Source organism: Rhinolophus sinicus, chromosome 17, assembly GCF_057876585.1.
Source record: "Rhinolophus sinicus isolate RSI-liver-muscle chromosome 17, RSI-T2T, whole genome shotgun sequence".
Classification (NCBI taxonomy): Eukaryota; Metazoa; Chordata; class Mammalia; order Chiroptera; family Rhinolophidae; genus Rhinolophus; species Rhinolophus sinicus.
The window spans coordinates 206,015,509-206,038,567 of record NC_142517.1 but is presented as its reverse complement, the minus strand read 5'-3'; the positions used below and the strand labels follow the sequence as shown (position 1 = coordinate 206,038,567).

General features: G+C 41.9%; 1 protein-coding gene across 5 annotated transcripts; it reads left to right on the top strand.

Annotated features, from left to right (window-relative positions):
- Positions 1-6,180: 6,180 nt before the first annotated feature.
- LOC109451457 (nuclear body protein SP140-like protein) lies at positions 6,181-21,972 on the top strand. 5 transcript variants are annotated; one of them, XM_019739724.3, is made up of 8 exons: positions 6,181-6,339; positions 12,052-12,348; positions 12,732-12,818; positions 15,542-15,701; positions 16,625-16,793; positions 17,453-17,536; positions 20,501-20,650; positions 21,292-21,972. In XM_019739724.3, the coding sequence occupies exons 4-8, from the start codon at positions 15,543-15,545 to the stop codon at positions 21,336-21,338; spliced, it is 609 nt and encodes a 202-aa protein (XP_019595283.2). In that variant the 5' UTR covers positions 6,181-6,339; positions 12,052-12,348; positions 12,732-12,818; position 15,542; the 3' UTR covers positions 21,339-21,972. The 5 variants fall into 5 exon arrangements, with proteins under 5 accessions (XP_019595283.2, XP_019595284.2, XP_088650131.1 ...); XM_019739725.3 differs by lacking the exon at positions 12,052-12,348; XM_088794005.1 differs by lacking the exon at positions 12,732-12,818.
- The last annotated feature ends 1,087 nt before the right edge of the window (positions 21,973-23,059 follow it).

Here is a 23,059-nt window from a genome sequence, read left to right as displayed (position 1 = left end):
AGCAACAAAGGGTTTCGGGGCCATGACCAAGCCCTCCAGCTCCATACCCTGGTCCCTAGGCCTCCAGCAGGACCACCCAGGCATGCCCAGGCCCACCCTTCACAAGCCCCTAGGAGACAAAGTACAAAGCAAGACAGGATGAGACGGTTTGTACACTCCAGGCGGATTCTCCAGGCCTAAGGCAAACACAAGACAGGAGGTACAAGGTACAAAGCAAGACAAGATGGCTTTTAAGATAAGAAGATTCCTGTTCCTGGCCTAAATATGGCCTAACACAGGGGAAGACAAAAGAAATATGTAGGACTAATTGAGATGGGAATTACATGAATGGTGGTATAAAAAAAAACCCATTGGTGAAGCCGAGTCAGGCTACAATTACATTAAAAGAATACAGACATGTAAGGATTAATAAGATTCTAAAAATTGGAATGTTTAAATAGGTTTTATATTCAGAAGCTATGTCAACTTTAGCTGTACATTTTATGGGAATGGATATTGTGTCAGTCCAGGAACACTTCTACCCAGTATTGTAAAACCAAAACTATTGATAAAGTTCTAATGGAGGCTGTAGTAAAGAATGCAGGAGTTGATGGAATGAAGGAAAAGGTTTATAGGTGAACTGGTGTATTTTGAACAGGCCTTATATGAAGTGATTGCATCTCTTTTACCTGATTGTATTGTGGAACAGATATTGTGTCTCACTGGGGAACAGTCTCTTGACTAATACTGTAAAACAGAAAATATAAATCAACCCTTCAAGCAATATTAATTAGATATGCTAAAGAAAAAAATTAAACAGCTTCATTGAAAGATTTGTTGTGATAGGCTAATGAAAAAATAAAGTGATAAAAGGTACCTAAAACAAAAGACCATAAAACTGACATTACCCCTTCCAGGTGACTATCCTTGGATATCTTTCACTTCTTGGTCTAAGGCCAACCTAAGGGCCATAATTAGAGAATTTCTTAAACCCAGGCCTCCCGAAAGCGGAAATACAACTGTATACCCAGAGGGAAAGAAGCAAATTAGGGATTATGTAGTTAGACAGGTAGGTCAACCTGTGATGCCACTTCAGTTACAACCCAATTTTGAAAGCAATTGTCCATATCTTGCAAATCTTTGCAAAACCAGAAATACAGCTCTGGAAGCAGTTCGAGCCTCTGATCGTTATCATTTCCAATTCCTAAGACTGAAGAAATTTTGAAAAAAAAGGAGATGAAGGTTATTTTGAAAGCATGAACTGCTGCTTCTCTGGCTCCAAGGCTCCCTTGCCAAGACAAATAAAAATCTTAATTGTCTTCTCCACAAATATTAAAATGAAAAAGCCTTAACCACTGAGTGGATAAACTTAACTTATTACTCATTTCATGGCAGCAATTTTTAAATGAAGGCTAGGAGGTCTCTGTTTGCATCTGCCTGTATGTTTGTGTGTTGTGTGGTATTTCCTACCTCTGGATGGTAGTGCTAGTTTGTAAAAAAGCTCTATTGAATTGGCTTAAACAAACAAGCTCATATATTTAAAAATCCTCAACAATATGACAGAAACTAACCTAAATACTTTTCGGATCATGTGATCTGGGAAAATATTTGATATTAAAGTTGGTTTGAGTTTGGTTTGGTTAAATAGACATGTCTTTAGAGTTATGAAAATTAAATATAATACTTTTATTCTACCTGGCTTTATTTATTTATTTATTTATTACTTTTATTTTTTAATTTTTCCCCTTTCTTCCGCCTCCCCCAACTCCAGTTCAAGCTGTTGTTTTTCAGTCTAGTTGTGTAGGACACAGCTCCCTGCCCCATGCTGGTGTTATATGAACCTTGCGCTCCCCCGGGGAGCACACAACAGCTCACCGGCAGCTCTCGGCAGCCTCCTGCTGCTAACGGCAGCCCAGCTCCAGGGAGAGCTGTTGTTCACAATCTTAGCTGTAGAGGGCGCAGCTCACTGGCCCATGTTGGAATCCAACCTGCAACCTCAGTGTTAGGACCACCGTGCTCCAACCACCTGAGCCACCGGGAAGGCCTCTATCTGGCTTTATTAGTTAAATAAATTCTTGTAATCTGTGTGGCATAATTTGTCAGCGAGAAAAATACCTTAGAATAATAATTGACTTTGCTGTCTCATGAAATTCTCATAAGTAATCTAAACATGATTGGTAAGAACTAATGAATTAAATAGATGCAAGTGGGGTAAGAGTTTTTTATGTGGATTCTTTAGCAAATTATGTTTTATGATATTTGTACTTAAAAAATAGTTTCCCAAATCTTTAGAGTTTTGCTAAGTTAAATTGAATTATAGAAATTTATTAAATACATAGATTGATTCATAATAAGAAAAAAATGAAACATTAATTATTGAGTGTAAATTTTGCTACTTTTGGTTTCCGGTTGCAGAAAAACTAAACAGATAAATTTGGGTCTATTAGTAAACATGTTTTATGCCATGTTGAGAAGTTTTCTATAAAAAAGCATGTTTCTAGAAATTATAAATAGTACTTATAAACCTGCCAAGCCACAGTATGCTAATGTAAAAGACAGTTCATAATTATTTACTTCTTCGTTTTTATTAGAAATTAAGATTTTTTAAAGGTTAAAATTTCTAATATATGCTACTGGAAATAATAAAAGGTGACTATATGTAAGGACAGCAGGGTGTGTTTTTAGCTAAGAAAAAGTATGAGGAATGAAGATGGAGTTTTGCTAAGGGAAATGAGAGTAAGTTTGTCTAAACTTAGAACTTCTGTTTACAAAGGAAAAACGAAGGGTACACAAAAAGTTGAAGAGAAAATTTTACCTTGTGTAAGCAAGCTGACTGAAATTAAATTGTTATTATAAAGGTTTTAAAAACTAATCTTTAATATCAACAGTGTGCTTGTGTAAAGCTAAAACTTAATTTTCTTTTATTTGCGAAAAGGCTTTTCTAGCAATCTGCTGAGAAAGCAAAGATTCTGTGTTTCAGCAAAATAATTTTTGTGTGTTTTATGCTGTCTTAATCAGGTCCTTGATTACTTAAGAAAACAGAATCTCCTCAATAGTAAGAACTAAGTTTTGCTAACAATTATGTAGCCTTCTGTATTTGTCTTTGAAATCTCTCATTGTTACTTTGCTTAAATGGATAATTAAGTATTGTATCATAATGACTTATAATCCTATTTAGTCAAATATCTAAACCTTTTGGTGCATTTTGACCACCTTCCCCAAAATTCAAATTATAAATAGAGTCTTTTCTTGACCTGGAAATAACTTTGAGGTATTCCAAAGGGCCCCTGGAACACCTTAAGAGATTTCTCTCCTCATAAAAGAAAAAATGTAAACTACTTAGGCTTACTTAGTATGTTAAATTGCATGGGGAGCATTGTCAAATGAGTGATGGTAAACTTCTAGGATACACTGCATGGGTAAACAAATGGCTGTAAATTAAATGGGAAACCCAAGACACTTGCTTCTTCCCTGCTCCCTGGGAAACCCCACTTTTGGTTTTTGCATTCCTTCATCCACTGTAGTGCATTTAAGCTGGAATGCATTCAACTGCCACTTAGTATGGGTTATCAGTTTTCTTGTATGTCTGTTTTCTGGATAGGTTGAAGTTTTTCCTTGCTAGTCAATCAATCAATCAATCAATCAATCAATCAATCAATCGATCGATCAGTTCTTTGATTTCCCCCTCCTGAAACATATACTCTGCAGGGTTATGTATGACCTTGATTGTTTCATTCACTGTTGTTTACAAAAAATGGTGGCTGGTCAATATTATACTGGTAAACCAACTCTCTGTATGTAAGCAGCCTGAAAACCGAGAAAACAAAAGCCTGATTTGTAGCATTTGCTGATTATTAAAGTCTTTTCTTAGAGGAAAGAAAAGTGTAAATGGGTAGAGAAAGACAATTGCAAAAGTTGTCCCTGGGGACCACATTGAAATGATTGTACAGTTCTGATTGCAAGGGTCTCTGGTCAACATGATTGTCTTAGGTATTACCCAGAGGCTTCTCTAACTCAAGACATCAGAAAGACAACAGAGTAATGAATGGACATGGAGAGACCGAAGATGAACTGATTCCTCTTTTTGAGTGAAAACTTCCCTGAGCAGGGCTCTGGAAATCGTCACTTCTCTGATCCCACCTGGATTTCTCTTCAGTCTGATACTGGTTCAGCCAGTTCTGTTCATGTGTCCTACGTAGATATTGTCCTGCCATGTTCTGTCCTCTGCGGCTGTCTCCTTGTACTGGGGACTCCATTACTCAATGGTGGGAACATTCACTCTCTGGACCTACAGCTGTTCCAAACAGTCATGGAGATAAAGAGTGTTTTGCTCCAGGGCTCTCTGCAAAGACCTTGTCGTGCGCGGAGGCCTTCTCGCCGCGCCATCTTTCAGGCGGGGCGGCCTGCGGGGTCTCTGCTCCCGCTCCCCACACAAGAACACAGGATATGGTGAGGCCGAAAAGGAACACCCACGGAGCCATAGGTAGGGGAGTCATACCACTATGGTCTCACTGGAGGCTGGGCCCACCGGACGCGTGACCTGCCGTCCGCCTTTCCGCCAACCGACCGACGGACGACTCTCCTCCATTCTCTCGACTCTGTTCCTCTCTCTGGGCTCTCCTCTTCCGCTCTCCTCGGCCCTCCTCTTCCGCTCTCTTGGGCTCTGCTCGGCTCCTCTGCAGTCCTTCGTAGCCGCAGCAGTTATACCAGCGGCCAATTGGCTAACCGGCCACAGCCGACGGCCAATCAGCCACAGCCAACGGCCATTCACCACCCCAGCCAGCACCCTTCCACGTGAGGCCGAGAGCCTGTAAACTACTTTCTGGGGCTCTGTCCCCACAGACTTGTTGCCTATTATTTATAAATTTGGAAATGATTTTTCCCCCTTATCATGCCCCTATTTTTTCCTTTCTTTGAAAAGCATAACATGAACTCCACTGATTAACCCCTCTATGGACTGCTTTGGGGTCAGCTGGGCAGAGAAAGCCTCATTATATGCAGGTAAGGAAGATAAGATCTAGTGACACTTACGGGTGGCACAACGGAACACTGTGGTCCACAGTTAACACTCTTCAGAAAGACCACATGGAAAGAGTACTGATAATGAACATTTGAAAGAGGTCATAGTATTTGTCCAGTAAAACATTTAGGATTTATAAAGTGTTCTCCATATTCGTGCAGGGGAGAAACATATTAAGGATTTCTTTGTTTCTTGGGATTTTCAACTTTCAGGATTTGTGACATGAAGTTCTTTCGTTTGTGGGGCTGCTTTCCTCTTTACGAGGCAGGGGGCACGGGTACTGTTGTACCAGCTCTGAACATTTGGTTGCCCCTGGCAGATGCTCTATGTAGATGTTATTTCCTGGGACCATAGCCATGATGCCATCTTAGTCTCCCTGTGAGTCTGAAAAGACCCACCCTGTTCTCTGTACAGGGACCCTCATGAGCACAAAAAGTGTTTCCACTTACAACAATCCACTTCACGTCTCCCTCTAAAAGACAACTGTCTGCTGTGGTTATGCTCACCTCAAACCCGGCTTTTTCTTCCCTGGTCAAGGCACCATTGAGTCTCCACCTGCAGGAAGCATTCACAGAGTAGAGAACCTCTAGGACAAGCCATTGGAAGCCAGCAGGCTCTGTGCTCTGGGGGAGGCTGCCAGATGGGTATCCAGGTGCCATCTCACTGCTCTGTAACCGCTGGCTCACTGTGGCAGTTAGCAGAGGGGAGCTCACCTCAGAGCATTCCAGCCAGTGGGGAAGTCCAAAGGGCAGGGGACACCTAGGCCCAGTGGAACCTAGGAAGACTCAGGGACCTAGGAAGATGGACAGCTCAGAAAGGGAGTGGAAAGAGTCAAAGACACAGGGCCTCCCTCACAATGTGAACTAAAACGTCTCTGTCTAGGTCATAAATCCATTTCTGGGCATAGGAACTGCCAAATAGGAAAACTATCTCTTGCACCAATTCTTTATATATTTTACCCTTATTTAAAAGGAAATAATAGTATTTCGAACCTTGATTTTGAGGTACTTAATTAGAGGGTTGAGAAGAGAGTTCTCTTTTTGATCAAGACAGACGGTGAATTCGGAGCGGAAAGGGTGCAGTTTTAAAGGGGACTGTGCAGTAGCAACATTCTGCCACCGGAGAGCAGTGTAGACTTCTGGAGAAACTGGAGAGAGGCCACGCCCACCGAGGGAACGGCACGGTGGAATGCAAATTTAAAATGAAGTTTCACTTACTAAAAGTAGAATAAAAAATAACCCCGGTAGTAGAATCTTTCCTTTTATTCCATTCTGTGTGCTCCTGAGAAGAACTGACGCCTGCTGAAGGCTGGAGCCTGTTCCTGGAGGAGCCCACATCAGGTCTCTGATTGGGGTGGTTTGTGGGGTGGGGGTGAGGGAGAAGAGGGAGGACCTTGAACAGGCTGGGGCAGCGGCTATTTGCCAACTGGGTCAAAAGCCGCTCATGCCTTTATAATGTGGATGGCTTCAGCGGAGCGCCCTGGCTGACGTCAGCCCCACAAAGAGGAGGGTGCTTTGGGAAAGTGACTGGGCCCTCAGCCGGCTGAAATGGTGCCAGTATCTGACTTCCAGTAAGAGCATTTGTGCAAGACGGAGACGGACCGCCCGGTTTCCCTTCCGATGTTTACTGGTGCAGCGCGCTGGTGCCTGACCTTCTGTATCACCCCCGCGCTGCTGCGCGGGCGCGGCTTCAAGGGCTCAGCCAGGGTCCGGGGAAGGGGCTGCATCAGGTCAGGATTCCTTACTCTGGGGAAGAGCGAGGAGCAAGGGACGGGAGGTCCTCCTCATCCTGAATTTCTTCACTTATGTTTTCTGTTTCATCATTAAATTTAACAGCCCAAACTAATTCACACCGGGGTGTGGATGCATGTCGGCAGGAGAGGGGCACAGTCCCGGAAGGCTCGCTTCAAGCTGAAACCCAGTATTTTCTGCTGCCGCTTCTTTGTAGGTAGTGGAAACCAGCAGAGTAAGAAGCTCAGATGTGGCTCTGAAAAGTTTCACATTAGTCATCTACAAGATTCTGGCTCGGAAAATTTGCCCCCACCCGGCCCCAGCTACTCTTCTTCAATTATGCTCAGCGCTAGTGTCCTGGCTTCCCAGAGCACCACCCGAGAGCTTAGTTAGGGATAATTAACACAGAGCTCCAAATTCAAATCACATGAACCCCGACCTTGGTTATTATTTTTAAAATTATGGATATATATGCATTATATATATGTAATATATATATACGTAATGTATACATATATACATGTACATATATATATATATATATATATATATATACACACTATATATAGTTTTAGTCATTTGTAAGTGGACAATTCAGTTGTATTAAATACATTCACAATGTTGTGTAACGATCACACTATCTGTTAACAAAACTTTTTCCCGACATAAACCCTGTACCCATTAAACAATAACTCCCCATGCTCCCACCCCCCAGCCCCTGATAATTTATATTCTACTTTCTGTTTCTATGAATTTTTCTATTCTAGGTACCTCATATAAATGGAATCATACATTTGTCGTGTGTCTGGCTTGTTTCACTTAGCATGATGTTTTCAAGGTCTATCCAGGTAGTGACATGTATTAAAATTTTTAATCCTTTTTATGGCTGAAGCATGGTCCATTGTATGGATCTACCATGTTTTATCTGTTCATCTGTTGATGGACACTTGGGGTGTTTCCACTTTTTGGCTACTGTGAATAATGCTGCTATAAATATTGTTGTACAAATATCTGTTTGAATCTCTGGATATATACCTAGGAATGGCATCGCTCGTTCCCATGGTAGTTCTATCTTTAATTTTTTGAGGAGCTACCAAGCTATTTTTCACAGTGGATGCATCACTTTACACTCCCACTGGCAACATGTGAGGATTCCAATTTCTTCACTTCATCACCAATACTTGCTACTTTCTGTGTGTAGTTTTTAAAATTAAAAATAAATTATTATAACCATGCTAGTAGGAATGAAGTGATATCTCACTGTGGTTTTGATTTGCATTTCCATAGTCACTAATGATGTTGAGCATCTTTTCTTGTGCTTACTGACCATTTGTATATCTTCTTTGGAGAAATGTCTGCTCAAGTCCTTTGCCCAGTTTTGAATCAAGTTGTTTGTGTTTTTTGTTGTTATTGAGCTTTGGGAGCACTTCATGTATTCCGAATATAAATCCCCTATCAGATATATGAATTGCAAATGTTTTCTCCCATTCTGTAGGTTGTCTTTTCACTTTCTTGATACTGTCTTTCGATGCACAAAAGTTCTTAATTTTTTTTTTTTTTTTAAAGATTTTATCGGGGAAGGGGAACAGGACTTTATTGGGGAACAGTGTGTACTTCCAGGACTTTTTTCCAAGTCAAGTTGTTGGCCTTTCAATCTTAGTTGTGGAGGGTGCTGTTCAGCTTCAAGTTGTACTTTCAGTCTTAGTTGTGGAGGGTGCAGCTCAGCTCCAGGTCCAGTTGCCATTGCTAGTTGCAGGGGGTGCAGCCCACCATCCCTTGTGGGACTCGAGGAATCGAACTGGCAACCTTGTGGTTGAGAGGACGTATTCCAACCAACTGAGCCATCCGGGAGCTCAGCGGCAGCTCAGCTCAAGGTGCTGTGTTCAATCTTAGTTGCAGGGGGCGGAGCCCACCATCTCTTGCGGGACTCTGAGGAGTTGAACCGGTGACCTTGTGGTTGAGAGCCCACTGGCCCATGTGGGAATCGAACCAGCAGCCTTCAGAGTTAGGAGCATGGAGCTCTAACCACGGGAGCCACCAGGCCGGCCCAAAAGTTCTTAATTTTAATGAAGTTCAAGTTATCTTATTTTTCTTTTGCTGCCTGTGCTTTTGGTGTTATATCTGTGAAATCATTGCCAACTCTAGTGTCATGAAGATTTTCCCCAATATTTTCTTCTAAGAGTTTTACAATTTTGCTTCTTAATGTTAGGTCTGTGATCTAGTTTGAGTTAATTTTTGTGTATGGGGTCTAAATTTGTTTTTTTTTGCATGTGGATATACAGTTTCCTCAGCATCATTTGGTGAAAAGACTATCCTTTTTTTCATTGAATGGTCCTGACATCCCTGTTGAAAATCAATCGACGGTATGAAGGTTTATTTCTGGTCTTTCTGTTTCATCAATCTATATGTCTGCTCTTATGCCAGTACCATACTAGCTTTGCGCTACATTTCAAATTTGGGAAGTGTAAGTCTTCCAGCTTTCTTCTTCTTTTTCAAGATTGGCTATTCAGGGTCCCTTGCAATTTAATATAAATTTGAGGATCACCTTCTCCATTTCTGTGAAAAAGGCAGTTGGAATTTCGATCAGGATTGTGATGATTATGTAGAGTGCTTTGGGTAGTATTGACATCTAACAATGTAAGTCTTCCAATCCATGAACATGAGCTATCTTTCCATTTACCTAGGCCTTCTTTAATTTCTTTCAGCAATGTTTTGTAGTTTTCAGCAAAAAGTCTTTCTTTCACTTCTTTGGTTAGATTTACTCCTAAGTATTTTCTTGTTTTAGATGCTATTATAGATGGAGTTGCTTTCTTAATTTTTATTTAAAAAAATTTTTTTGAAGAATATCTCTGTTCTGGGGATCAGCTGGAAGAGAAAGCTTAAGTTGGTTTCAGGTCTTATCTGAACCTGCATCTGTCTCTGGGCATGTGCAGTGACTGTCCAAATTCCCCTGTGTATGTGATTGTTTTTGAATGTCCTAATCTTAAATGTCTGGCTTCCAAAAGGAGAGAAAGGGAAAAAAGAAAAAAAAAAAAACCAACCCCACCCCCCAAAAAAAAACAAACAACCAATAACCCAACAAAAAAAAACCAGGTGCAGCGCCTTTAAATACCCAGGAAACCACCTCAGCCAGTACGGGTTGCAACAAGGCTGCCTGCCTCTGTGCCCAAGCCTCAGAGATGAAAAGCAGTGATCAGCAATCAGAACAGAATCCTGATATTTGAAGAATATTATTGCCCACCCTGGCTTTAGCAAGCCACGCCAGGAATGTGGGCACAGCTGCCTGCCACTGGGTTCGAGGGTGGGGGACAGGTAACTACTGCAGCATTAAAGGCTGAAATTAGCCAAAATGAGCCACAGTTTACCAGTCCAGCTTTCTCCTGGAAGCTGCAAGCATTCAAGTAGACTCCAGAGTTCCATAATTGTGACTTCAGACAGTGTCTGCTAGTACAATTGTTGTCTAAATGGAGAGAAATTCCTGGTGCTCCCTACTTTGCCGTCTTTTGTTACATCCCCTCCCATTATTAAGCCTTGGATATTTACAACTGCTTGATTTCCATTTGCCCTTTGATCCGTGTGCTCTGGCACACCAATGGTGAATCAGCGTTGGACCTGTCTAGAGACGTGGCTTCATTTACAACAGGCACCTCTCCAAGCAAAGACTAAAGCTATGTATCTCACTTGTTTTTTTGTGGGGATTCAAGGGGGCCCCACAAGCACATAACACCTTTTATGTGCTTGATGTCAGAGTTTCTTAAGGGGATAGATAAGAAGTCAGGTCGTTGGAGATCATAACACCTGTCTTATTACTAATCAAAACTGCATTGGGGTGTATGTCTTAGATAGGCCACAACAAGGGGTTTTTGCATACTGGGCACCATGATTAGGAAACCTGCCCTAGCCAGGTAAGGCCTGCTCTTGGCAATGGCTATACCTGAAGCATCAGTCTACAGGCCTCCTCTCTACCCTGTGGCTGGCTTCAGAGAAATAGGCAGGAAGAGACCACACCTCATCGCCTGTGTGCCTTCTCCAGAAACATCTAAGAACTTATGTCTCATGGGCAGGAGGAGGTGCAGGGAGGGACTAGGAGTGTCACGTCGATTGATGTCCTTCCTCCCAGAAGGAGACATCAGGAGCTGGGAATAAATGTTCTCACCTAAAGTTCTCAGGCTCCTGCTCTTTTCTTCCAGGTCTCATCCACAGGAGAAAGCTCGGGCTTTCGTTGAGTCATAATGGCCACTGCTGCTTCTGCCTCCTGCCTTTCAATTCCACAGGCCAGCCCACCTTCTTCTCTGAGTTAGAAACCCCTGGTCTCAGCGCAGACTCATGCCTCAATACAGAATCCTGAATTGAAACTGTTTTTGGTGAAACTTATGAAGACAGTTACCTCAGTGGTCCAGTAAGGACCAGCATGTCTTCTGGCCCGTGTTTTCCCCCAGCTTCACATCTTCCTCTGCTTCTAAGTGTTTCAGGCCTTGAATAATCTACACTGTCTCTGTGGGGGCAGAAATACCGCATGTCAGTCCCTTCCCTGTAGCTGTGGAAAGGCCTTATTATTACATACTTCCTTCAAGTTGTGCCAGCAGGATTTTCCAGTTCAGCCTGCTTCTTAGGTTAGCTCTGCTGTTGTCTTCTATATGTGGGTCTGGTGGGATCAGGAATCCTTTTTTCTTCCCCACTCTTTATGCCTTGATTGCTAGACCAAAACCTAGTGCTACCTAGACCTCTCCGTTCCCGTTTTATTTCATGTCCTGCTCTCGTTTTCTTTTTGTTCCAGTTTATATTTGACCTTTGCTTATATATTTTAAGTATTTAAAAAAACTCACTTTAAATCCTTTGTTGAATGATGACAGCGTATGAATTAAAAAACATAGTTGTCTAGAAACATAGATGTAGCTGGGCGTTAGCTGTGTTCATCTTGCTTCTTAAGATCTAGGTGATTTTGATTTTTATGCCTTTGGTCGACCCCTTGGTAACCCTTCTTGATCTCCCCGACACTTTGCCTAGAAATCTTAACTAGATCACTGAGTTCATTAGGTATGTTTTCTGTTTTCCACATTAGTACTGGTGAGAGTTTCCTGAAACTTTCCTGTACTATATAACAAGGTTCTCCTTTCCTCCAGCTTGCTTCCACCGATACTTTCCTCACTTTCCTGTAAGCCCCACTGACAATTCCTTGGGGAACTTTAGGCTTTTGCAAATGTCACATGTTTCATATTTTTGTTACAACAGCATCTCACTTCAAAATCTGTGAAAAAAAATCACCCAAAATGTACTTATTTAAAATAAAATAAAAATCATTTATTTTGCTCATTCCGACAGAGCTCAGTGAGGATGGCTTGTCTCTGTTCTGTGTGGCATCGCTGAGGTGACTTGACTGGAGCTGGAGGATTCTACTTCCACTATGACTCCAAATCTACTTCCATCATGGCGCACCACATGGCTGGCTGCCTGGTGCTGGCCTGCGCCCTAAGGCCTTGGCCTGGAAACCAGCATCGCATCACTACTGCCATATTCCATTAGTTTCAAGGAAAGTGGACATAAACCCCCACCTCTCAATGGGAGAAGTGTCAAGTAATTCTGGGGGCATGTTATAAAGTGTCACACTACCCTTAAAAGGTTGGCTGTTTTTACCAGCTTGTCTCCTGCTTCTGACCCCTATGGCCTTGAGGTTTCTCTTTTTCCTCCATTGTGCTTTTAACAACTCTAAGAACACTCTCCCCATTTTATAATTCAGAGCATTTCCGCTCCTTCCAGCTTTGTATCCAAATGCTTGAGGTCTAACTTGTCCAGTCAAAGTCACTAATATGCCTGACTAACCCATGGGCCTGAGACATTGAAAGTTTCTGTTTTTCTCTTTTCCTTCCTACAGAAATCTCTGCAAGGGAAGAGGCAAACATGGAGGTTACTTCCCTCTCATATAAACTATGTCATTGGACTTAAAAATAATTCTGGTTGATTTTGGTCAAATGGAATATTTCATCCTCTTTGCTTTGACACAGGGTCCCTTGTCTTCTGTGGACTCCTTGGAGCTGGTCCGTTCTTCCTCCCTGCACTGCTCCTTCCCCTAGTTCTCCAGCCTTGACTCTGTAAGTCCTCCTCAATCCCCTGCCATCACATTCCCCTCAATTCTGGGAAACTTCTTGGCGTTTGAGAAAGGAGACTAAAATCATTTGTGGCCTTGTTTTCAGTGTTGAGAAATACTTGTACTTATTTTTTTTGAATCAGTTCAGACTTCCTGAAAGTCATTTGGGGAATCCCAGTCTAGGCCTAGTTGAGCACAGATTTCTTGCTGTGGAAGGTCACCCCTGCCAGGTTCTGTGGAATAAAAAGTGGTGAGAACAGGAGGCCAGCAGGTGGAGGCACTACCTTTACCATCTTTGTCAATGTGGGCTTTCATATTTATTTATTTATACCTCGTCTCATGCCCACCATTGGTGAATTGGCTTATAAAATGCCAACAGAAATCCCCAGTTTGGTGTGCAGTGAACAGCTCAGTTGTGACACAGCATGGTTGTGAGAGCAAGCATGGCTGTGAGGTGGCCCTGGGGCCAGGTGGCCCTGGGGGGAGGCCCCTCTCCAGCTAGACCGCTCTGCTCTGTTCAGGTCTGGTTTGTTCTGCTCCACCTGCTCTGCTCTGTTCCAGTCTGCTCCTCTCTGCTCTAGCAACCAACATTTCATTGAGCTTTCTCCACCCCCTCAGAAATCTATTCCAGCAGATTTTCTCTTTGCCGTGGACATCACAGACAGGGAGGTGAGACCAGCACTTCTCCCGCTGCCTACCATACAACCAGACCACGAGAGGACAGAACGCAGCAGCGTCGGGTGGGGCCAGGAGGACAGCAGACCCAGATATGAAGCAGTTAACCAGTAATGACCCCAGAGGCAAAATGAATTCTTTTCTCTTACATAAAGCAAGAAAAAACTAGTATGGCACCTCAGTAATGTCCCAGCATTCAGAGTTTAAATATAAAAGCGGGATTAGAAAACAGTTCAAAAGGCCACAAAACCAGCAGGGCCACCTCCAGGGTGGTGGTGGTGGAGCAGGAGGGTACCAGCCCCTCTCTGGTGCTGGCTCTAAGCAGGGTCACTGGAGGAGGTGGAGCCCCAGATGAACAGCAGCCCCAGCGCAGCACCACAGACAGCACCTGCTCCCGCCTCCCTTTGGGGGAACACACTGTTCCTGAGGGTTGGGAAGCTCCAGAACATTATGTTTTCTCTGAGGTTAGTGAAACCATCCATGAAACTTCTCAAACACCCCTCACGCCTGGCAGGTTGTAGATGGAAGGTAAGCTATGCATGGCCATGCTGGGCAGCTTGGTAATGGGGCAGCATTCAGCTCATCCATCTAGTCCCAGTGAAAGCTAGACGCAGGGCCACGTCGTCCTCGAGGTTGTCACTGTCTGGGGAGGACTTGTGATTGAAGTACTCTATGAGATCAATCATGCTGAGAACCTCCTCAGGTGCCCGAATATGCTCATAAAGAAAGGTGTCCAAAAAGAGGTCCCTGGAGAGGGGTCCGGCATGAGACATTTCTTCTGTCACGGTGGTGGTGGTGGTGGTGGCAATTGTGACTGTGTCTGGAGCACTTGAGCCAGGAGGCATATTGCCTGCCTCTACCTCAATTTTACTGAAATTATATTAAATCTGTAGATCAAGTCAAGAGAATTTACATCTTAATATTTAGTCTTCAATCCATTAACATGGTATACTTTTCCATTTATTTTAGCTTAAAAAAATTTCTCAGCAAATGTTTTGTGATTTTCAGTGCAGTGTTATTGCACATCATTTGTTAGATTTATTTTTATTATTGATGGTTTTGAAGCTTTTGGAAATGGCATTATTTTTCATTTTTATTTCAACTTGTTTATTGCAAGTATATAGAAATACAATTGATTTTTTGCATATTGATCTTGAATCCAGTTACCTTGCTAAGTTACTAATTAATAACAATAGTTTGTCAATAAATACTTTCATAAATACACAATCCTCTGCAAATAATGAGTTATATTTCTTCCTTTCTAGGTTTATTTTTAAAATTCATTTTCATAGCTTATATTGCATTGGCTAAAATTTCTAGTAAATGTTGAATAGAAATGGTGACAGTGTATATCTTTGTCTTGTTCTTAAATTGTACTTAATATTGTATTTAATTACTATTGAAAGTACTTAATATTTCACCTTTAAGTATGACGTTAACCATAGTTTTTCTGTATAAACACTTTATTAAATTAAGAAAGTTACTTTCTATATTTAGTTTTCTGAGAGTTAAAAAAAGTGAACAGATGTTGAATTTTATCAAGTGCTTTCTTGGGGGTCTATGGAAATTAGGAAATTATTATAGGGTTTCTTCCTTTATTTTGTCAATGTGGGATATACATTCCTTTATTTTTAAATGTTAAAGAATTCTTGCACTCCTAAAATAAGTCCCAGTTAGTCACGATGTATTATTCTTTTTATCTATTTTTGGATTTGATTTGCTAATGTTCTGGAGGAGTGTTTTCATCTATGTTAATGAGAGATGTTGACCTGTACTTTTCATTTTCATAATGTCTTTGTCAGGTTTGTATCAGGATTATGGTGTTCTCCTATAGCAACTTGGGCTGTATGTGTTCCTTGTTTCTTTATTTACTGAAAGACTTTGTGTAAGATTGGTAATATACTTCCTTTCATGTATGTTTTGAAGAATTCACAAGTGAAGTTATCTGGGCCTAGGTTTTTTTATTTTGTTGCTGCTGTTGGTGTTGTTGTTTTGGGGGGAACGGCATCTTGAAATCTTAATGTTTATTTTATCATTGTATTTTTTCCTTAGAATGTTTTCAATAGTGCAGAACAAGGAGACAAATTTCCATGAAACCTGTTTGAATCACTTCAAGGAAAATAAGGTGGAGATAGCAAGTGCAATAACAAAGCCATTTCCTTTCCTTGAGAGCCTCAGAGACCGCTCTTTCATCACAGAAAAACTGTATAATGTAAGTGAAGTTTATTATATTTTCCCATGGTAATTCAGCCCCACATTAATTTATATTTGGCATTCTGGATTCAAAATGTAGTGTATCATTAACTGACTGATAGCTCTTTTATGCTTTTCATGGGAAGACTCTTTTAAGTTAGTTAATCATCCTGTAATTTTAAGGGTGACAAGGCAAGCAGACATCACTAAAGACACTTCTGTTCTAATTGAAGCCCTTCTTTTCTGTGGGATATGTTAAAGTATGTGTGTGTGTGTGTGTGTGTGTGTGTGTGTGTGTGAGTGTGTGTAGGAGTAGAAGGTAATGGTGATATGGTTGGATTGAAACTGATATGCTTTGCAAATGCATAGCAATTTATACAATATAATAAAATGAAATAAAATTAAAATAATTAAGAATTGGGGCAGTATTCCATTCTAATATCTGCTTATCTTCAGGGATTTTGTGCTATTATAAATCAAATTTTTGCCTTGTTGCTGTCTCCTCCAAAGTGTATACATTTTGTTAGGGGGCTCTGGAGTCTTGGAATTCAAGTAAATTTGATTAGTGAGCCCTCCTGGAGAAATAGAGGAGGAAGCCATGTCTCTATCATGCGATTGTGCAGTTCCCTTTGTGCTCTTTGCAGCACGGGCAGGACTTCCTGCAGCCCTATCAGGACTTCTCACACCTAGGGTTGCTGTGCAGTCAACAGAATTGCTATAAGATCCTTTCTTGAAACAAACCTAGGCAGGATGAAAGTGCAAAAGTCAAGAGGAAGGGTTCATTTGTGTTGATCAAACACTTAAGAAGTTCTAAAATATTGTGTAAAGAGTGGTAGTCTATACTGAGAAAACAGAATGAGTATTCTTGCAATTACTTCCTTGATACCTGTTTAACTTTGAAATTATTGTTTTCTATTTTTTTCCATTGTACTTTTTAAAAAGGATTCTCAAGAAGCCTATAGAAACTTGGTCCCTTTAGGGAAGGTGGTGTATCATATTCTCTGCCACCTTGAGAAGACGTTTGATAGATCACTTCTACAAGCCATATTCAGCAGGACTCATCTGAAGGAGTATCCTAATTTAATTCAGGTTCATAGAAGCTTTGAAAATGGTAATCATTTCTCTCCCCTCCTTTTTGGGGTCCATGTGTCATTTTCAGTCATTCACTCACTCAATCACTTATTTAACAAGTATGCATGAAATGCTTACAGTGTCCCAGACCTTATGCTAGGTAGTGTGAATGTAAGTAACAGTGAACAAAACTGGCATGTTCTCTCATCTCATCATTAAAATGATGAGCCAAACAATTACTCGGCTATGGCTTAATTTGGGTTTGATTATGTCCTTTTTCTTTTTCTGGGAATATCCAGAAGATGGATATTCTGCTGAGAAAATTCCTCTGTTCTTCCCTAAAGTTTGTATAGTTTACAGAGGCTTTCTACTTATGGAATTTCTATTGAGATAAGCTTTCACTCCTCTCCGATCATCTTGTTGGGTGATTAATTACTTTTATAACTTTCCCACTTGTTCCACCATCCTTAAAATCCCAGAGGCTCATCTCCTATAAGATTTCAGTGGTAATTATTATTTTTTCTCTCCAGTGTCCTGGGGAAAGGGACAAGCAGCACCAAGTCAGGAGCCACTGAGATTCAGAGTAGCACAAGGGCCAGAAGTCTTCCCTGGATTCATGGGTGGTCCAGATGTGTAATTATGAGGTGGTGTCTCTGATCACCTGCCTGCAACCTCTAATTATTTTTTTCCTCTGCTCAGTGATCCAAGAGAAATATTTATCCCAGGAAAGTGATAGAGAAGAGACACGAATACTGCCCAACACTCAGCCAAGCCGTGAACGAGGTAATTATGACAAGACACCAACTTTGTTTTCTGGTGACGAAGAGGAAAAGTAGGCAAAGGAACCAAAAGGAGACTGTGATACTGGGAAAGGAATACCAGGAGACTGTGGGGCAGGTAGATGAGTGCTGCTTTGAATCGATTCCAAAATGACCCAACTCTATGTGGAATCCAAGAGTATGAGCAAGAGGGGGCAAAGAGAGACTTTCTGCTCCATAACCTGGAAGGTGGAGAAAGAATCTAAGTGTGAAGTATGAGTTTCCATGGGAGACCTTCAGTGTGAAGCTGTGAGGGCTAAGAACTATGGGCCCAAGGTCAGCGTCAGAGAGGAGACGCTTGGTAATGGCAGAAGGGACTGATTTAAATGTGGGGAATTTTATTTAAGAGCAGGAATATTTAAGGAGAAAGAAAGTGGTAGAGCTATGGGGAAGAGAGGAAGTGGGAAAAATGAAAAGAGAGAAGAATGGGGTAAAGGACAGAGTGAAAACAAGCACGTTATTAACAGGTTAATTCATTGAATGTTTATTCTGGCAGCTGTGGGTTTAGTGCTAATAGCAGCCATTAGACGGTAGTATCACTTATGTGCCCGTTTTGCAGACAAGGAAACAGAAATCAGAGAGACCATGTATGTGGTTGGTCTGGGGTCAAATGAGCAGGGACGAATCCAGGTATTTCTGAACCCAGAGCCTGTTACTCTTTTTTGTTTTAATGGAGGTAAAATTCACATAACATAAAATTAACCCTTTAAAAGTGTGCAATGTTGTACAATTATAACCTCTAATTGCCATGTTTCCCTGAAAACAAGACCTAGCTGGACAATCAGCTCTAATGCGTCTTTTGGAGCAAAAATGAATATAAGACCTGGTATTATATTATATTATATTATATTATATTATATTATATTATATTATATTATATTATATTATATTATATTATACCTGGTCTTATAGTAAAATAAGACCGGATCTTATTTTACTATAAGACCGGGTCTTATATAAGTTGTCACAGGAACACACAAACAATGTGTGTGGCTGTCAGATTGGCAAGTAAGAATGATGACTGTAGAAGACCTTGAGGGGGAAAAGGTAGGAGCGAGGAGCCCTGGGGATATGGCCAAAAGCAAAAGAAGAGATGGAGGGACCACACAACCTTTGAGACAAGGACAATACATTGGACGACGACGACTGGAAGACTAGAGGCAGCCAGGGGGTCAAAATAAAACGTAGAGAAACAGAGACGAGGGGAGGAAGTGAGGCACATGGCAGAGAGGAGATAAACTGACAACTCAAACAAGGGACGGTGACAAAAATTATTACATGGAGAGAGAAACATTGGGGGCAAAATAAATACCAAGAAAAGGGAAATTGGGGGAGAGGCACAATGAAACCATGATGACAGAGTGTTAAGTGAGGGTGAGTGAAAAAGTGGTAGATAGAGGTCAGTGTGACAGGGAGAGAGGAGACACACTGAAATATTTAGAATGTGAGAGAGGGTCACTGGACAGAAGCTTCTGGTACAGGGGGTTGTCTCCTCTGTAACAGTGAGTTTTCAGGGTAAAGCATCCCCATTTTTTCAAAGCAACATCTGTAACCTGTTCAGATTAAATAGGCCTCTCTTCAGATCTATTGCTTCAGTCGACCTCCATAGCTGACTGATCCCAAGTACCTATGGCCAGACCAGATCTCTGCTTCTTCACCTAAGAACCTCAGATTTACTGCTTCCCAAACTGGTCTCATCATCTTCCTTGAAACCAGGTCCTCCTTCTCCTTCTCCTTTGCAGATTCCCTCTTTGTAAAGGTGTCACTGCCATCCATTTTTCTCAAGCCGGAAACTCAGGGAAACTGCCTCCCAAGTCGTCCTCTCCCTCAACCCCCACACCTATCAGTCACCCAGCTCTGTGACTTGACCTTGGCAGTATTTTCAACCCAGACATTTCTCCATCGCTAACGCCGTGCTACTAATCAGATCTCTGACGACTCTCCCTTGAATTTCAGCCCATATAGGTCACAAACATGCAGATGTGTTCACACTGCTGTCCTATCTAAACTCCAGTGACTCTTAACACTTGGGATTAAGTCAATCTTCCTGAAGCTTCCAAGGCTACAGGCCACAGGGTCCCTCCTATTTCTCTAGTCTACTCTCTCGTTCCACGTCTTAGTCATGCTGACTTCTTTTTTCTTGAATGGTCTTTGCCCATGCTCGGTCCTCTATTTGGGTCTATTTCCTTGGTCTCCTCTCTTGTCACCCCCTCCATAATCTGGCCACCTCCTGGTTACATGATGCCTCCTCCAGAAAGCCATTTCCTGTCTCTTGGATGGGACAGTTCCTCTGGCTGTGTGTCCCCAGGCACTGTGTACTGGCTGTGAGATAACACTCATGCTTCTTTGTGATAATGTGCTTAGTATGTGCCGTCCCTCGTGGACTGTGCTTTTGAGGCAGAACCATGTCTGTCTGGGTCTTGCTGGGTCCTCTGACCCAAGCACAATGTCTGGCACATAATAAGAGCTCAATTAATATTTGCCAGGAAATGAAAGTGCTCGTATTTCTGTACCCTAAATACTGAACACATCTTTTGGCAAATATTGCATTATTGATGTATTTATATGGAAAGTTGAACAAAAACAGTTCTAAAAATTGCATTTGTGTATACATGTAATAAGCTACCTTTGTGGAACAATAACGTAACTTAAGAATAAACACAAAATTCAGCCAAGATAATTATCAGTTAGTTAATGAGAATAGCAGGTGGGGGGGGGGGGGGGAGAGAAAAACCAAAAGGTAGAATTCAAGGTCAAAAGAAAAGCACTTGAGAAATGAAGAAAGACAAAAGCAGCCGGGCAGTGGACAAGGCGCGATTCAGCACAAGAGCGACCTCTCAAGTGAATGGGGAGAGAGGAAGGAAAGGGTGCCAGCAGGCTCTTTATGGGGGACAAAAGAAGATTCTTAATGAATCATTATCTATTTTAGGGGCAGAGCAGTCCGAAAATGAAAATCTGGAACGATCTGGTGCTGTGATTCTGGTGGATGTGCATGAGACAATTTCACCTTGTCGCCCCAAAATGGACCAAGAAGTCCAGCAAGCAAGGCCAGCATGTGCCCAAGCTCCTGAAATGATCGGTAAGGCTGGCTGAGGGTGTCTGTGGTGCAGTGACACAGCGTGTGTCACAGCAGAGGTGACAGGAGGTGGCCCAGGGAGTATGGGATGGATGCAGGGGAGGGAGACCCTGGTGCTTGGTGAAGGGAGCTTCTTCCTATCAGAGCAAAGTGAAGGGGAAATGGAAAAGTGCTGGGAGACCTAGGAAGGGGAGAAATATTTGAGATGTGTAGAGCAAGGTAGCAAGAGGGGATCAGGAGACAGAAGACACATCAGAAAGTGCCAGAGAAAGAAACATGCAGAGATTGGGAGAAGAACAAAGAGGTAGGCACCAGAAGAAAGAAACAGAGGCAGAGAAATGGGGAGAGACAGCTGGGAGGGGAGGAAGAGAGTGAGCAGCCAGAAAACAGAGAGCAAGACAAGCAGGGCTGGCCTCTGTGGTCATGGGTCCTTACCTCAGTGTCCAGGGAGAGTGACCAAAGCACCAGTAACCTGAAGGCCACAGAATCTCATGGGAACACTTGGCCCGCCTGGAGCAGAGACGTTCCTGCCTAGAAGTTCTGCAACCTGTCTGGTCTTTCCAGGTGTCCCTTTGTTACGGGGTTTCCTGCCAGCTCCTCAGCCCCATCCTGAGACCCCTAAGGGGTTTTTTTCTTTTGTGCAGTAATCAGCAGTGAATCCAGTGCGGAGGGAGTGCCTTTGGAAGCCTAGAGCCAGTGCCAAGATGAGGGCTGGGTGAGGAGAGTGGAAATGGCCAGCGTGGGGCTGCAGAACATCAGGCGTCTGGATGCAGAGCTCCTGTTTTTCTATGCATTTTACCTTGAGTGCACTTCACAGCCAATGGTCCACTTAACCCTGGGAACCCCTTCTCTGCATTTACATCATGTGGCACTTTGGGAAGTGTGGGAGGCAAGGCCCTATCCATTGAATACCTGTGTTCATATACTGATGTTAAAGTATTTGGCCTTTGTCCCTAGTTCCCGGCACAGAGCTCCCCAAACCCTTAGAACACTACCTAATGAGGGTCTTTAAAAAAACCAACCACTTGATTAGAGAATTAGAGCTTTCAGCTCCATGCATTGACTTCTGGGGAGAAAAGAGGGGTGAAAACTTAAGTTCAGTCACCAGTGGCCGATGGTTTAATCAATCATGTCTGTATAATGAAACCTTGATTAAAACCCCTACATGACGGGGCTCAGGGAGCCTCTGAGTTGGTGAATACATTGGTATGCTGGAGAGGCACGGAAGGTCTGAGCCCCCCACCCCAAACCTTGCCCTGTGCATCGCTTCCATTTGGCTGTTCCTGAGTTGTAGTCTTTATAATAAAACTATAATTGTAATTAGAGCTCTTTCCTGAATTCTGTGTCTTTCTAACAAATTATTGAACCTAAAGGGGGTTGAAGGAACTCCAAATTTACAGTTTGCTAGGCAGTAATGTGGGTAAATTTTTGCAGCCTGTGACAAAAGCAACATTAACAAAGGGGGTCAGTAGAATTTAAAGAGCAGAATAGAATGCCCCGAAATTTTACATGATTTTTCCTGGTCTTTCATAGTTTCCTTATTAAGGAATTTTCTTCTATGTGGCCTCCTTGGCCAAACACTGAGCTTTCCAAGTGATTGATTGCCTTGTACAGAAAGCAGCAAAAATTACACAGAATTGTCAGTAGAAAGATCAAATCGCTAACTTAAGAGCATTAAGAAACAGAATTATATAGTTGGTAAAAAGGAATGTCCAATTAAGATTGCTAAATTAGGTATATAGCTGGTTGGCTTTCTATAGGGGAATAAAGGAATACCACCTTTGGGTTAACTTCTCTACCAGACTATAAAGTCATAATATATCAATTCTGTAATTCATCTGTAACCTTACAAGGCTATTAACTTTTTGAGCCTTTGTAAATTATAAATTGTTAATCAAATATATTGTAATATTCTCTCAAAGTGGCAGATCAAGGTTAATCAGATTATTAAGAAAAATGATCTACACTTGGCAATAAGGCAAAATGATAACTGCACGTCCTGATTTGTTATTTACTATTAATTAGGGCCTGATTTTGTGAAATTACATGTTAACTTATAGATTTTTTGTCCAGTAGAGATGCAAATTGTTTGGTAGAAAAGATAACCCCAAAGATTATGGTTTTACTGTCTTGTAGGACATTATCTGGCTTTGGCTTTAATTTAGGAAAATTGTTTCAGCCAGCTTGACTCTCTGGCTAATTTTATAAACCTCTGTGTTTTGAATTCTATGTTGGTGGGTCACACATACTGCAATTAATAAGGACATGCATTCATTTATTCAGAGAACATTGTAACAGCTATTTGAAAACCAATGTTGGAAAAGAGAACCAGGAGGATTCTAGCTCACCAAAAATTGGGTCAGGAAGGGCATGCAAGACTTGGGTTTGAGGGTTCCAGGAGTCAGAATTCAG